The sequence below is a fragment of the Phalacrocorax aristotelis genome, chromosome 19, assembly GCF_949628215.1.
Source record: "Phalacrocorax aristotelis chromosome 19, bGulAri2.1, whole genome shotgun sequence".
Lineage (NCBI taxonomy): Eukaryota > Metazoa > Chordata > Aves > Suliformes > Phalacrocoracidae > Phalacrocorax > Phalacrocorax aristotelis.
This window is the reverse complement of record NC_134294.1, coordinates 4,417,278-4,434,286: the sequence shown is the minus strand read 5'-3', so window position 1 is coordinate 4,434,286 and position 17,009 is coordinate 4,417,278. Positions and strand designations below refer to the sequence as shown.

The 17,009-nt window shown below is 39.3% G+C and overlaps 1 protein-coding gene across 9 annotated transcripts in view; it reads left to right on the top strand.

The window, feature by feature from the left end:
- Positions 1–17,009, top strand: part of KIF1B (kinesin family member 1B) — a 97,307-nt gene that overhangs the window by 59,885 nt on the left and 20,413 nt on the right. For 6 of the 9 annotated variants that reach the window (XM_075114415.1, XM_075114413.1, XM_075114411.1 and 3 more), the window contains 12 exons: positions 1,113–1,206; positions 1,975–2,123; positions 2,717–2,895; positions 3,896–4,033; positions 4,792–5,040; positions 10,420–10,538; positions 12,335–12,420; positions 12,568–12,697; positions 13,084–13,243; positions 13,863–13,953; positions 14,526–14,644; positions 15,621–15,676. In XM_075114415.1, the coding sequence (XP_074970516.1) occupies positions 1,113–1,206; positions 1,975–2,123; positions 2,717–2,895; positions 3,896–4,033; positions 4,792–5,040; positions 10,420–10,538; positions 12,335–12,420; positions 12,568–12,697; positions 13,084–13,243; positions 13,863–13,953; positions 14,526–14,644; positions 15,621–15,676 (1,570 nt within the window). The remainder of the gene's footprint in view (positions 1–1,112; positions 1,207–1,974; positions 2,124–2,716; positions 2,896–3,895; positions 4,034–4,791; positions 5,041–10,419; positions 10,539–12,334; positions 12,421–12,567; positions 12,698–13,083; positions 13,244–13,862; positions 13,954–14,525; positions 14,645–15,620; positions 15,677–17,009) is intronic. The other 3 variants (XM_075114418.1, XM_075114417.1, XM_075114416.1) reach the window with 1 other exon arrangement.

The window sequence follows — 17,009 nt, the reverse complement described above, 5'->3', positions numbered from 1 at the left end:
TAGGAAAGTGTAAAGCTTTCCTTCTATAGCTGCTAGTCTTAAGAATGTATTACTGCAGGCAGTGCATTGGAGAAGAGTTTTGGGATTTGGAACTGTGGAAGAGAGAAGGTTGGAATACAAGATGAGTGCCTTCAAGTACTCAAGTCCTTAAGAACTCTGTAACACTCTTAGTGAATTGTTGTTGCAACTCTTGTACAAAATTTTTGAGAAGCCAGCTTAATTTGTGTAATATATGCCAAAGGATTATCTTCAAAAAATAAAATACGGTAGTGAGGTAGGCTCTGAGACCAGGAGCACAGGGACTGTGTCTGTTCTAAACACCTTGAATTTGTATTTGTTTTACCAACAAATAATCAAAGGGTCTTTATGTCTTAGTAGCATTTATTTCGAGGCGTGATTATGCTGAACAGGAAGAAAATTCTCTTGCGCCAGAAGGTATTGTTAAAGTGCTCCTTGCGGGGAAGCCTCTGCCCAGGCTTCTCTGCCCACTTGCCAGGGTGGTGGTATTTTTTCATCTTCTGATATATTAAATACACATGTGAGAGTTATGCTTGCATTCCAAGAGGAAAATCTAATGGAAAACAAAATGTCTTTATTTTTTTTCTGAAATAAATTTTTTTGTATCAAAAGGCAAATCAGTGGTGCTGTTAATCCTTCTGTTTGAGAAAATGAAGGTGAATAATCCTACCCTTTTGAATTTTTCTGTACTTTCTCTCTGTTTCTGCCTCTTTCCTACCTCCTTGAAAGCAGCAAGCAGGTTCCCAAAAAATTTCCCTTTTCCAGTCCTTAGAAAAAAAAAAGCCACAAAAAAAAAACCCAAAAAACCAAAACCAACCCCAAACCTTTCCCTCTTACAGATACTATGAGCATGTATATCTGACGATTTTAAAAAACAAAACTACTATCTTAATTGTATTGGCCTCTGTTTTCTCTCTTTTTCAAGGACAGATCATACTAAAACATAGATGTTGGTATGTGACCTCTGAGCATTAATGGAAATGTCTTTATGTATTTGTTCTCTGTCTGTCACTCCATCTGAGGTGTTAGTCTCTCTTAACTGTTCTCCTTGCTTTTGTCTGTCCTCCTACACGGTATCTCCTCTCTCCCCACAGGACTATGAGAGTAAGCTGCAGGCCTTACAGAAGCAGGTAGAGACACGATCCTTGGCAGCTGAAACGACAGAGGAAGAAGAAGAAGAGGAAGAAGGTGGGTCTGACGCTAAAAAAAATTTGGACATAGCCAAGGCTAAAGGGACAGTTCCTATAATATCTCTTGCAATAGAAAATTTGCTTTGGAAAGCTGCAGAACTCTTCAGAACTTCTTGATCTGTAATATTCACAGATTAAAGTTATAAATTACCTATTTGTAGAGTAAGTTCTACATAAACAGTGGATATACATCCCCAAATTCAATTGATGCACAAACTAGATTAGTTTAACTACAAGCTTTGATTATTTTGTCTTGAATTCGAAGGAATCGATTTCTTCTTGGCGCTAACAGAGTTCAGACATCTTAAACCAAAATAATACTGTTGCCTTTGTTTCCTTGTTTTGATTTTGAAGTTTCTTTTTTCTCCTTGGTAGGAATTCTTAGAATTCATACGGTCTGTATAACGCCCTTCTGGACAGTAGATGATTTATTATTCTCATAATACTTGCTTTCCTTCCACTATTTCAGTATTTGGCTTTAATAATTTTTAACTAATTTAAAATACTAGGAGTAGAATTTATTATGTTTCCTCTGTTCCACATCTCCTTACTTGATGATTGTATCTCCAGTGCTAGTGATGAGGAAATCTGAATCCAGTTTTTCCTCACTGAATAATAAAAATGCAGGTTTTTGTTTTCTGTTATTCTCTTCCAGCAAAGGTGTTGAGAACTTGATGACACAGTCAGCACGAGTATTAGATACTGCATGTGATGGTTTGGAGAAGAAGCCACAGTGTTTATTTCTCTGTTTCTTTGCTTGTCCTAGTGCCCTGGACGCGACATGAGTATGAACTTGCCCAGTGGGCTTTCAGGAAGTGGAAATTTCACCAGTTCACTTCACTGAGGGACCAACTCTGGGGAAATGCAGTATATCTGAAAGAGGCCAATGCAATCAGCGTAGAGTTAAAGAAAAAGGTAGGGACATGCAGAGTATCTTTTTGAATTTTCTGACTCATCAGTTTTGAGTGTATAATCCTGCTTCGAATGCTCAGAGTTACTTGTCTTTAGAGTTACATGTTTCTTGCTTATTGGTTTGGGCTTTAAAAGGCTTCAGAAAATTGTGAGTCTCTGATTTAGTCTTCTGGCTGGATGAACATCCCAGGCAAATCTGGTTGATAGATTCTCCTCCTCTTCATTTCCCTTATGCTGTTCCTGTCAGGATCATAAACACATGTACGTGCCCCAGGGCCCTGTCTTTTCCATTTTGCTTTTAACTTCATGCGGTCATTCATCTTTCCAAGAGAAGTGGGTGCTGCAGGATGTGCTAGGTCTAGAGTTTTCCAGACCTCTGCTAGGTGTGACGATAAAGGCAAGATATGTGTACTCCACTGGAAAATATGTTTTATGCCGCTTAGACAGAGGCAGGATTAAAAAAAAGCCCCTGAAGCTGTCCATAGAGATGAAAGTTAAGCCAGCTTCCTACAATGCCTTAGGTTAGGTCTTTGTCCCCTTTCTGATGCTGGTATCTGACTCCTCAGAACTAAAGTAATTTTTCTGTTTCTGTTCAGGTGCAGTTTCAGTTTGTCCTGCTGACAGACACCCTCTACTCACCGCTGCCACCAGAGCTTTTGCCCACCGAGCTGGAGAAGACCCAGGACAATAGGCCTTTCCCACGTACAGTGGTAGCTGTGGAAGTCCAGGATCTGAAGAATGGAGCAACACATTACTGGTCCTTAGAAAAACTCAAGTATGTAAATATTACTGGAGGACAAAATGCCATATATCCAAGGAGCTTAGCTGAAAAATTTCACCCCTTGCCGTTTGTGCTCCGTTGTACTTGTTTTTCTCTGTCTTCCCAAATGCCAGCTTCCCAGACAGTGTGGTATGTTTTAAATACCAGCTTTCTAGATTCTTTAAACAAGTGCATTTGTTCTCCAGCATCTTACTTTGCCTCCACATTTAATTTTTGTAACTTCAGGTTAAATTTTATTTTTCAAGTCTCGTAAGGCTCATCACAGCTCATCTCTGCATTAATTTTTTTCATGTTTCTTTCACTGCGAAGGTTTCCTTGCCACCTGCTTTTATAAAACTTAGTAGTATAAGGCTTAAGTCATATTAAAAAGCTTAAATAAAGAAGATTCTATTTCTATGGAAGCTGCACAAATTCTGAATGTAAATTATTTTCATAATATTCTTGCAGATAGGCAAAAGGCATTTGTCTTTTCCCTACTCTAAATACTGACCAAAGGCCTTTTTTCCACTAATAACTTCCAGAGGAAGGATCTTGCAGTGTGAAACACTTGTTTTCGTCAATAAAATAAATAAATATGTCTGTAATAGAATCAGTTCACTTTTGAATCAAAATGCCAACATTTTTGGAGTGGAATATAAAAAACTGCCTAAATTACTCAGTGACACTGTCTGATGCAAAAAAGGAAGCAAAAATATGCCAGCAGTAGATGTGAGAGAAGAATATTTAGAAGTTTGAATGAAATCCAAGATTTACGTAAGCTTCTGCAGTGACCTTGCCTAGTGGTTTGTGGGCTTAGCCTACAAAATTTTTCCCAGAATCCTTAACACATCAGAGAATTCGTACAGTACTGAACTCAGCGGTACGGACTCATGTTCTTTATTCTCACTCTCCTATGTGTAATTTGGTATAGGTGAAGTCAGTGTACCCCACTTCGTGTTCTCTGCTTTTTTTAATTCACTCTACTTACTTTTTAATCCTACTTTCTTCTGTGCAGGCAGAGGTTGGACCTCATGCGTGAGATGTATGACAGAGCTGGGGAAATGGCATCTAACACACAGGATGACAGTGAAAGCACTATGACAGGCAGTGACCCCTTTTATGATCGATTTCATTGGTTCAAGCTGGTTGGAAGGTATGTGACAATAATCTCGACTGCTGGTACGCTGGTAACTCTGGTCAGTTCTGGGTGAACTTTGACTTTGAATGTGGTTATAAACTGTACGGCCACTAGTGTTAGTTGTGTGTGTCGTCTTTCAGGGATTTCTGATAGACTTAAAATATGGTGAAGAGCAGAAAATGCTCTTTGGAATGATGCCAGTTCTGGTGTAACCTTGTAGAGTTGGACTGAACCCTTAGTAAGTTATAATTTTATCTTTAAATAAGGGTAGCTAGCTAAGTTCTATCTAAAGTCACTGGAGCATAGCTGTGAGAATATGAAGAACACTGGAAACTGATGGGAAAAGTGGCCCAGGGCCTTACTTGTATATGTGGTTCATATAGTCTGGTCATACCCTTTGGAAATACCTAATATCTGATGGGATTCTTCAACATTCCTGACGTCGACTGCATCTTCACAATATTTTTATTTACAAAAATGCTACATGGTGGAAATAAGAATTGTAGCTCTGTTAAACGGATGTGCTCTCAATATCTGTATGTTCGGCCATGTTTATATTCATTTTTCATTTGCTTTCTGCTCAATTCAAGGGTACTCTTTTTTCTGACTTTGTTAGCAATCCCTTCCCTTACGTTTCATTGCATTCCAGATGGTTTGAAGCCTTTGCTTGTTGTTCAGGTGGTCTCTGTGCTGATGGCAACAGACGGCTGTTAAATGAAGCGTTCTTCTTTCCCCTCACTCTGTTAATTGGTATTCCATTAACTGATATCTAGCTCCCCCATATTCCATGGCTGCGTGAATGAGCGTCTTGCTGATCGCACGCCCTCCCCCACTTTCTCCACGGCTGACTCCGACATCACTGAACTGGCTGATGAGCAGCAGGATGAGATGGAGGACTTTGATGATGAGGCCTTTGTGGATGATACGGGCTCCGACGTTGGAACTGAGGAGGGATCAGACCTCTTCAATGATGGGCGCGACCCGTTTTACGACCGATCCCCTTGGTTCATTTTAGTGGGAAGGTTGGTGAGGTTACTGTGAGAATGGCCAAAAGGGACCAGCTCTTGCTGTAGACCGCAGTGGGTTTGCCTTGTGCTGCATAGAATATCTGTCAAGCCAGCCAAAATATCTATATACATAAATTGGGATTGCCAGAGAATGAGTGTAGTTTAACATTAAGTTTTAAATTCCCACGTCAGAGGCCATGAAGACCTAAACAGTAATTGAGAAAATAACCCTTAGATGCGACAATATGAGTAAATCTATTTCTAGATAACTGTCACAACATAGAATGAATGTGGTTTTGCTTGTGTACAGTATTTAAGTGTTATTCATAGAATGGTCTATTTAGCCATTGGAAGATCACTAAGATAGTGTTGTAGTATGTGTTTTTTTCCCTGTAGAAGAGAATCTCAGAGTATGGTGGAAAGTCCTTAATACCAGTTCAATAAATCAATTTTTTATAAAATCACCTAACATCCTCTGTGTCTGAAGAGAAAAGATGGCATGAGGAGAAAGAAGAATGCTCCTTTCTGGATGAGGAAAAGAGTACTCTCTGAGATTATTTGGCTTCTCAGATTATGAATGTCTCTTGGTAGCAAGTATTATGTAGTGAAAGGTCACTGTAATTAAAATTCACTGGCTGGTGGCACTTAGCAGTGCTTTCCCCATGCACTATGCTTGAATTTCTGAAACAAGTTTGCTTAATATATTTTAGAGTATTTTCTGTTTTGCCAACCTAGATAGGATTAAGGCATTATCAGACCTCAGCCTGTGGTTAGCAAATTGTGTTAAAAAAATATAGGACTTTGCACCATTTCTTCACAGATAGTCTTGTTCAAACATGTTACTCGTGACAAGAAATAGAAAGATTTTGTTTAGTGACTTTGCTCCCCTCTTGTCTGCTCCCCCTCCCCAGTTATGCTTTTTTTGCTTATTTGATCACTCTGTAAGCCGGTCTGTTTTACCAAACAGTAAGGGAGGTGGTTACCAGCGGCGCAGTGCAGAAGAGGGGCTAAGCCTCCATGGCTGGCAGAGGGAGGAGCAAAGGGCAAGGGGCCAGAGCTTGGCTTTATGCTTCTCTGTGACTGTAAGCAGGGAAGACTTCGTGGTCAGGAAGGCAGGATCTTTTTGCAGCTTCCTCAAATGCAGGAAACTTGATTGCATTATTTGTGAAAATGAGGGGCTGAATTTGTCAGTCTTTTATCAAACTTCTAGATCAGTTTAGCTGTATCGTCTAACCTCATTCTTTGTGTTCAGCGGACCTATTTACAAACTGCAATTAAAACTTGGAACTTCCTTGATCTAGTATTTGAAACAAAAATGATGATTACTAAAGATGCAAGAAATTGCATTAGTCTGATCTCCGTGAAGTTGGGCCTTTATGTGCAGTGTCTGATAACGTGTATTATAAAATTTAATTCTTCCAGGTTAATCTCATCCGCAAGAGTCAGTTTGGGAAAGCTGTCTTAACTGGCTTGGAAGTGGTTGTCAGCTAGTTAAAGCATATGTGCGCTGCTTGTAATGGCTAGGACTGCTTTCTTGTAGCAGTGCTGGCATACTCAGCATGCTCTCTCCTGTTGTGCATGTTCTTTCAGAGCAGGACCTTCAGTGCTTGGGAAAAAGTGGAGCTATTCATCTTCATTTCACAAACTCTTCAGGAAGCACAACACAAGCTGAGCAAATACAGTGTCTAATGAAAACAGTCGTGCTTCCTGGCAATTACACAACTTGCTTCCCATTTCCATGCATTAGAAAGAATACTGAGCTCTGTCTCTATAGACAGAGATGTGAAGCCGCAGCAGTTAAGGGTGCTAGCCTGACCCATGTAAGCTGCACACATTAAGGAACTCTATCTGGGTTGTAAATTGTGTTGAGGAGGAGTGAAACTTAGTTTGTGTTACCTCTGAGCAGACAGCTGAATGACTTTTTCCCCGTTGTTGGTTTCTGTTCTGTTTCTATTCCTGTTCTTCTATTGTGCTGATTCTGTCGGCTGAAAGCCGTTAGGCTGTTTGGGCCGCTGAGTTGAAACTATTTTGATCCCTCAGTGTCTTCTAGCCTGAGAATTCTACTTTTGAACAGTGTGTCTTACAAGTATCAGGGGGTATGTCCAGCTACGTAGATATTGTCTCGAGCACAAGGTAGCGTTCAATTTATAACAAAACCAAAGTTCTTTAATGATTTTAACGGTACTGTTTTACGTGTTGTGGAACATGTAGGACAAAAATAGAATAATTTTAAATATTTTCGGGGGGTCATCGGCAATAATGAGTCCAGATCACAAAGGAGAGGAGGAGAAACTGATCACGTAGTTATTCAACTCCATGGGCATCACAGTGGTTTTTTTTCTCCTCTCTCTGTGCTGTGAATGTCTTTTATTTGTACTATAATTGTTAAAGAAAAGGGAAAAAAGAGCTGGTCCCTTTAGCCATCTCTTCTGGCATGCTGGGCTGTCTTTAAGGCTGATTCTATTTAATGGCGTGATATATCAAGCATTTGCTGTTTTTAAGGGAGGTGGGAGAGGACTATGGGATATTTCATTTAAATCTTCAATTGATGTGTTTATGTAAAAAAAAAATCTGTCATCATTCTGAGTTCTGTTGTTTTTGTTTTGATTTAAAAAAAAAATTGTGTTTGTTAAATTTCATTTCTAGTTTTGTTGTGAGTATGCCATTTTACCTCACCAATCTTTCTGCTAATATAGCTCCCCCTCTTTCAGTCTGCTGGGCTAAGGTGCAGGGGGACACTTGCATATGGGATGTCTGGGGAGTGGGAGACCTCCCGGATGTGGGAGGAGGAGGAGGATAACCATAAGATTTCATCCACTCCTAATTTGATACTGTCTTGTGATGAAGCAGACGGAATGGCACTGGAAGGCAGTATTGCTGCATAAACCAGCGATTTTCTCTGTACAGCAAATGTGCTATTGCTCTCCATTCTACAGAAGAGATCCAGCATTTTCATCACCAACAGGAAGCTTAAAGCTTTTTGCATTATGTGCTTTTCTTTCTCTAAGTTAAAGTGATTCCAGTGAGCTAGGAGACTGGATGGAAGGAAGTTAAGGAAGATGAGAAATATTTTTTCTTTGGGATTGTCATTTTACTGAGGTGACAAAATTGTAGTTGCTAATAAAGCTGCATGCTTTGACTGTCTTGTGTTGGACAGCAGCTTCAGAACTTTAGCCATGCAAACAAAAATATATTTTTATTTTTCATGCAGTTAATGCGTTCCCTTTCCATTAGTTTGGCTTTGAAGTAGGAAGGCTTCTGTACTGACTGCCTCTATTAGTGAAACTGTCTCTTACTGTATACATATGAATGCAAGGCTATTTAGATTCCTTTCTGTTGGGGAAAAATGTCCGTTCTTCCTAGCTTGAAATGTGGTTTTCAAACTGCGTGTGGTTTTTTTCATGTTGAGCATATGAGTATGTACCTTCCTGAGCTCCATCCCTGGTCCAGTCCAAGTAAATGATTCCAGTTTGTTAGCATGGGGGACAGTTCTCTTTTATGGTGGGATGCTGCTTTCTTAAATGAGCACCCCCTGAAATTTCAAAGCTGAAAATGAAAATGTTTTCTTAAAAGGAAAAAAAAAGAAAATTAAACTTCATATTTTGTTACTTTAAATTTAGTCTCTTCTCCCTTCCCTTGCTTTGTCAGTGCTTACCTCACTTTGGAGCAGACTGAAAAAGAATTAGATCCTAATCTTAGCGAAGTGTTACATTGCAGTTGTTCTTTTTGTTGTATTCTTTTTTTTTTTTTTGCTACTTTTATAGCCTTATTAATCATTCTGTGTTGCATCTTGTCACCACCTTGTTTCTAGTAGCATTATTTTTGTCTCTTTGGTTCACAACTGACACCTGTTTGACTACCTTGTCATTTCAAGATAATTCATTCATTTGGGGAACGGGCATGTGAACCCAAGGAGAAACACTTAGCTTTTCTAACTTTGGTCCTTAGCTGTGTGCCACAAGGAACTGAATTTGGATCAGTCTTGCTGTGTTCACAGAACAGATTTTAGAGCTGATGTCTCCAGGCAGAGGCAGTGAACATCTTGACTTCTCTCTCAGTCCTCTTTTGTCATGCAGGACTTCCCCTATGAATATTAAACAATAACAGTTATAAAATTGAGGAATTAATTCTACTTAATAATAAAGACTAATACAAAGGACTGCAAGACAGAAATCCAGTTAAACAAATGACTGGTGTTTAGTATAATTTAATATGCTTAAATTAATAATAATTACATACATATTTGGTTAGTCGCTTTAATGACTGGTAAATCTTGGTTAAACTTCTGTGCATCTCAGTACTCCTCTGAAGTCTGAAACAGCTCAATAAATAAAGCCTTCCATTTTTTTCCCCTTGTTGAGAGCCATTCTTTACCTGACTTGTGAGGCTTCCCAACATTTAAAGTTTTGCTCAAGCTAATCACACTGAAGTGTGGTGCTCTAAGAACTTTTGCAATTCATTGCAGACATGTCAAATAACTTAATAACTTTAGTCTAACCTTTAATTGAAAGTCTGTACAATAAAACATGTTAACTTTATTGTTCCAAAATAGACCCTGCTTGTATATACCTTTAAAAGTTAGTGTATGGCAGGATCATCCAGTACTGGGCCTCAATGCTGCTTTTCCTGTTGTACGCTGTAATTTCTAAATGATTGCTCTAGAGTACTGTTGTGGTGGTTTGTTGTTTGGTTTGGGTTTTTTTTTTTTAAAGAAACAAATATACTACTCCTAAAGATACTCAGCTGCGAAGACTATCGGTCTTCCACTCTCCGTACACTCAGTGAATCTTCCAAGAAACCTAAGAGACAACTTGGGATTTACTGGGGATTTCTCATTACTCTGTATACAGTGTTACCAAATGTGTGTAGAAGAGAGGAAACATTCAGTCAATCTGTTTTGAAGAGTGTTTTAATATGTTCAGTAAAATATTTGAGGCTGCGTGAACACAGTAGATCAATTCCCTTTTAATTTATCACTTCAAACTACACTCCTGCGGTGGAAAACTCAAACAATTCTTTATCATCAGTAGTTCCTTAGTAGACTTCTACCATCTTGCTAACAGCTCCATTTACAACGCTAGTGCAATCAAAATTACCTTTTATAAAGCCATCATCTTAAATCGTCTCCTTCATACGTTTTGTAACTCACTAATATAAGCCCTGTGTCTCCAGTATACTCTGGTTTGAAGCATTTTGTGGCTTTACTTAGCTTTGACACTGCTGAAGAGCTCTGTGTGGACAATATGGCTACAGGACTGCAGTGCAGGTCTAATAGATGGAGTAAAGTAGACTGTCTGAAGATTTGAATGTCCCATTAGCCAACCAAATACTGCAGTCTGGTTTTGCAAATGATTGCCTAATGTTGTTTGTGTTTTCTTTCCTTCCTGTTACCAGAGCATTTGTATACCTGAGCAATCTGCTGTACCCGGTGCCTCTTATTCACAGAGTAGCTGTTGTTAGTGAGAAAGGAGAAGTACGAGGATTTCTGCGAGTAGCAGTGCAAGCTATAGCAGGTGAGATACTCTGAGAGCTTTACATTGCAACTCTTTGGTACACTATGAATAGCTGCAGCTTTAAAAAGCAGTCAAACAAACCTGAATAATTTTAGTGTTACAAAAACACTTATTCTTTATTATTATTTTGCTTTTGGATTTTTTTCATTGGTGTGATGTGAATCGTATGGACCAAGCGTGACTAAATCTGAGAATAGTGCTACTGATCAGAAACTTCTGAAGTGATGGTCTTGACAGCTGAAGATTCTACCTGGCAACTAATGCAACACTGCTTTTTAAGACAGTGAAAGGGCTAACTAGTGTCAGCAAGTCTAAAAACCAATAATAAAGCAAAGGTTTTATTTCTGGCACCCAGTATAAATAGTGCACAAGGGTATATGCAAGTTTGATAGTTGTGATGACTTGCAGAAAAGTTAAATGTACCGCATGTTTGCTCTTCTCGAACTGTCCTTTTTAATAATACTCAGAAATGTGCTCCTCCATTTTCTGACTGAATAGCATGTGAAGAAGTTCCTGAGCTGACAGTTTTCAGCATAGTATAAACAGACATCAGCAGTTTTCCATTTCATTGCCTCACTAAAATGTGTTGAGACTTAGAAGCTGCTTTAACATACTGTTTAATCACCAAGAATTATCAGCTTTTCAGAAGTAAAGGATAGATATGTGGGGGATGGTAACAGCTTCATCCAGTTTTGCAGTGCCGTTGTACATGTGCTTGAGCTTAACTGCAGTCTCCTAGTCAGCTGCTAATATTTTATACTTTTCCAGTATGGCGTGAGCTAGTTGAGTTTTACTGTTGGTAGTTTGCCATGTCTTATCCATGCTGTTCAGAGCACAGATACTTCCCATAATTTGTCCTCTCTAGCAGTGGCAAGCTGCCAACATTTCTTTATTGTTTAGGTAGGGTAACCTTGGAAGTTTCACTCTCCATGGGAACGTATAATGAAATCTCAGACTCTGAAGATGTGCAAGAATTGCTCTGGCAGGGACTAAAACAGCAAGTGAAATCTATTTTAATGTGTACAAAAGTCTCATTGCTAGCTTGGTTTGGTCTCCTTAACGTTGACCAAGTATTTCCAAATAAATATTCTATTTATCTATCCAAATAAATAGAATACACCATGGGTAATAGAAATTGAACTGGAGATATTTCTTGAAAAAAAGGCATTATTGGATCCCTAAGCAGAGTTTCAGAACACATTCTGAATCCTGGGATTTCTCCTGCAAGCATGCATTTACTGTGGAAAAAATATCTGGCATTTAACCAGGCCTCGATGTTGTTACTGTCCACAAAGAGGAGGAGGTTAAATGGACAGATTGTACAGGCAGAACCGCCTTTCAGACTTACAGCATGTACTTGTGAAGCTTTGCTAGCGTGACTGCTTAGTTTATGGCTACAGAATTTTGGATGGCATTTTAAATCAACATAAGTATACATTCCCATGTGGGTCGTTGTACTATGGCATGTTAATTCACCTCAGATATAATAAATAGAAGTAAATAAATAATCAAAATTGAGTGCTGAAGTTGTTATACGCTCAAAATTCTCTAAAGTATATTCATGGTGAAACTTCATAGCTTGTCTTGTTGTTTTCCCACACTTGAGTTTATAATGGATAGATTTCTGCTATGAATTTTTCCAGCACTTACTCGAATCTGTTACTGGATGACCGGAACCAGGCCTCTTCCACTTTACAGAATGGTTTCCATTGTAACCAGAATTTTCATTTAGATGACTCTGAGGGTTTTTCTCTCTCCTCCCCATAATGTTTGTTCTTTTTTTTCCTGTTTTTCAGCTGATGAAGAAGCCCCAGATTATGGATCTGGTATTCGACAGTCTGGCACAGCTAAAATTTCATTCGACAATGAATATTTTGATAAGGTAAGAAGCCTTAAAATTGAGTTAAGTTTCTTTGAGTGCAATAGTTGGTGCTTCTAAATGAAAAATAAGTAATGCGGGGGGGAGAAGGGGATGGGAAAACCAGAAACTGCAGGAACCTGTTACATACAACTCCATTTAATTTTTCAGAGTGATTTTTCCTCAGTCGCAATGACTCGGTCTGGACTGTCATTGGAAGAGTTAAGAATTGTGGAAGGGCAAGGACAGAATTCAGAGGTTACCACTCCTCCAGAGGAGATCAACAGAATGAATGAGCTAGGTAAGCAAGAAATATGTAGTCATTTTGGAGAACCTAAGGGAAATCTGGGACACTTTCAGTCAGAGATAGAAAGGGGTTCTGAGTGTCCTTCAAGAACGTGATAGGTAGGGAGAGTTGTAACTGATGGGTTACACACGATAGATGTTGGAGTTGTTCACCTGAGGAACTGTGCAGAAGAGCTGTTCCCAGGTATTTGGAGCTTTTGATTAGCAGCAAATAATTTGGGCTCAAAAGAAAAACAAAAAAGTGTGATGGGACTATACTGTTGCCTGAAGGAATATTTTAAGAAGAGAAAGGAGGAAAAAGGAAGTAAAAAAAAAAAAAAAAAAAGAAAAAAAAGAAAGAGTTATTTCATATTTCATGTGGGATGTTTGTTTTTCCCCAAGACTTGAAGTCAGCCACCTTGGATGGAAAGATGACTATGGAAGGATTCACTGAAGAAATCGGTGATCACCTGAAACTGGGTAGCGTGTTTACCTTCCGTGTGACAGTGCTCCAGGCTAGCGGCATCCTTCCTGAATATGCAGATATTTTCTGCCAGTTCAAGTACGAATTTGTCCTTACTTACATTATGTGATGAATGATTTGATAGAGAGTGCAAATAATAGTGGGCAATGGAGGGTCTGATTGCCAGCTTTTCAAGTTGGTGGCAGTGGGTTTGGTGTAGCAGAGAAAAATACCCTGTCAGTACTGGAATTCCTGTTACAAGCAGAACCTGCTTTGTGTTAGCTTCGTGTTAAGAAGTAAGGTTTTGCAGAAATGAATTAAGAATCAGTGATCTCTCCAGTTACTAGTTATAGATATCTCAAGTTTTTGCTTGATACAATGGTTTTTATTGTGAAAACTTCAGTATTAGATTGTACATATGCGCAATTAGAATGAAAGCTGTATGACCCTTGAGTAAATCAGTGGCTCTCAAGTGAAAGTGTTCTTTGGCTTAGTTTCTTAAGAGGAGAAAAAATGGGAGTAATAAAGACACAGAACAAGTACAGGAATTGTAGTCCTGAAGACTAGGGTATTGCTAGCTTTAGGCCATTACTCAACTCCCTGTAAAGTTCTAGCAGAATAAATTTATGGGTTTCCTTTCAGTGTTGGGTTCACAGCATGGCAGTCTTCACTAAACTGTTCTGGGTGGTTTTTTTGTTTCCTTTTTTGTTTTTTAAAGCTTTTTACATCGGCATGATGAAGCTTTCTCAACAGAACCTCTCAAAAACAATGGTCGAGGGACTCCCCTTGGGTTTTACCATGTTCAGAACGTAAGTAAAAATTTACATGAATAGTAAGTGCCTGTTTTAACACTAGGATCTGTGTGTATCCTTCTTGTTAAACTCATGAGAGGTGTACAGGGAAGGGGGGCACAGGGAATTATTAAAAACAGGCAGTAGGAGGAGTGATCAGGTGAATGATGCAATTCCTAGTGGAGAACAAAATGTAGAATGACTCTGGCAGCTTTAACTCTTCTGTTTCACCTCTACTTCCTGCCTTTGAATTCTCTGTTTCCTTTCCAGGATGTTCAGTGAAAGCAGTCTAGAGCTCAGGAAATAAAATATATGTGCATAGCACTGCTCATGATCTCAGATGAGCTGAATATATCTATGAACTGTGTAAATCTTTGCTTACGTGTAGCCCCTCTTCTACTTAAAATGCCTGATATTGAGGCTTTCATTTTCGCCTTTATCAGAGAGTAGAATTAATGCCTAAACCAAAAAGGAATGCAATTGCTTTTACTGTGAGTGGTGCTAAACTATGTGAAAAACAGACCCTAAAATTCACACTTACAAGATTTCCTTTTGTATGTCTCATTTTCTTTCCTTACTTTGCCTAATAGATTGCTGTGGAAGTGACAGAATCATTTGTGGAGTACATCAAAACAAAGCCTATTGTGTTTGAAGTCTTTGGACATTATCAGCAGCATCCTCTCCATCTGCAGGGGCAGGATCTCAACAGGTATTGTTCACTCTTCTGGCATAAAGGCTGCTTTTGATCATGCTCAGCTTAGCTCTGAAGTTTGGGCAATACTTTTTCACACTCCTGAAATTATGTAGCCGCACCCTGACGAGCAGAATTCCTGACCGATCTAAGAGTGCTGGCAGAGGCCCATTTACTGAGCATAGTATGCTTCGTTACTGAGTGATGGAATTCTTCTACCATCTCAAACATGGAAAGCTGTTTTGCCAATACAGCTGCATCCACGCTACAAACACTGTGGTGGTAGAAGATTGTACTCAGAACTTCAGATCTCTGTGAGTTCTGGGTAAACTTCTACAGTGTTCCAAGACGCAGTGTTCCCTCAGGGCAAGTGGCCTGATGCATGAAGGTAGGATGACAAAAGAAGAGAGATGAGATTAGGGGGAAAAGAAAAGGCTCTCAACCTTTTCACATGCTAGTGCCAAAGATGCTGAGCACTTGAATTTTTGGAATCAGGGAAAGGGCCCCTAGTCCTGTCATCTTCATAGCTTAAGGGAGGAGGCTATTGTCCAGAGTGCTTGGCCTGGTTAGGCCTCCTGCTGTAGGAGCAGCTGCAAAGAGGAAGCATGTGCTGGTTTTAAGAGGAAATGCTGGCTGAGGCTTGTTCCCTTTCCTTAAGTTATTTTGGGAAATGCCTGTTATCCACTTAAATTTTTGGTGTAGAATGGGGGTAGAACAGTTGGAAATTGTAATTAATTCTAGCTGTCAGTAAAAAAAAAAATTAAGTTAGAATAGAAAAAGGACATAGGTTAGTCTGAGAAGTGTGCTCGGTCCACTTGTTTTTCTGACAGGTGATATTTACCTGTCTTCATGGGATTGTGAGCATATTTTTAGACACAAAAATGGTTGGAAGGACTGTACTGGGGGTGTACGATACATACATGTGTGCGAATTTGTATATATTTTTTTATGTTTAACTCCCTCTGTATTGATAACTCTTTTCATTTCCCTGTAGCCCTCCACAGCCTTCACGAAGATTCTTTCCTCCCCCTATGCCACTCTCAAAGCCAGGTGAGAACAGTTCTTTAATTCTGTACATCAGATGTCTGCTACTGAAAATGAAGGTTGTACTGTATTCCTGAGCTATTCAGGACACCAAGAAATGTAATGGAGTGAATGTTGCAAAGGGCATTGGATCTCTCTTTGCTGGCTGCCTTCCTTTTTATGTGTTCTTTTCAACCTCCTCTTGCAGGAAGTGCTGCTTGGTTTGTTAAAGGGTAGAATTTAATTCCTGAGGTGTTGACCATATTCCATGAGATCTGTCGATGGCTCTTTATGTACTTACTGAGCACTTGACTGGAAATTTGCTTATTCATTAACCGCTTCAACTTTTTGCTCTCTAACATTCTTGGTTAGTGAGTCAGTCTTGTTGAAATGACCCTTGATTTTCTTTGCTTAATTATAATAATGCATGCTGAACTCTTTTGTGGCTTTTCTTTTCCATTTCACCTTTTATTTCCTCCTTCTCCAGCTTTTTCTCACCTGCATATTTCTACCATCCTTTTTTTGTGTGTGTTCCATTCCCTTTGCAGACCATGAAAGAAAAATTGAGTTGATTAGGTATCTTATGTCTGGCTATGTAAACGTGCATGTGCTGAACACGCTATCTGAGCATGCCAACGTGCTTGCATCCTCTGCTGTGGCTGCTTTCCAGGATGGAGCTGACCAGCTGCCACCTTTTCTCTTTCTGCCTGTTCCCAGTTGTCAGAGTGAGCGGGCTCCTAAACGAGATGGTTAGTAGCCAAACTTGATCTATGGTAGACGTAGAAGTAGTTCCAGAACGTGCTTCAAAATTCCTTTTTTCTTATCTTTACCATGTACTGTTCTTGGGACTAGAAACTGCCAGGGTTGCAGTCATGGAAGGATGGTGCTGTGCTTAAGTTTCAGGCTATTCTAGAGAGAACCATACAGAGAATCTATAAACTCCAGTGTGCTAGATGCCACAGATTCTTCTGTGTCACTGGATCTGTTCTGGAACTCTGATTTTTTTTGTGTGTGTTCTGTATGTAGTTTTGTGAGATTGGGATGAGAGATGCTGCATATGAAAAAACAGCTAGCTGTAGAGGAAACGTTCTGCTGTGTTCTATATAGGTTTGCTTTTCACTCATCATCTTCTTTCGCCACTAATAGTGCTGCTCTTCACCTATATTCATGTTCTGTTTTATTATTATAAAAAATAAAATAATACATGCTGGTTATTAATTTTGCCAGTGCAAGTCCGTGAGAACTTCTAGAACCGGCTTTCATGTTTTGTGAAATGTGTCTGTCTTGTTTTTTTCTACTGATGCTTTCGAGTTTCTGTGGTTAGCAGTTAGCTTGAGTGACTCGTGTGTTTGATGTCCCT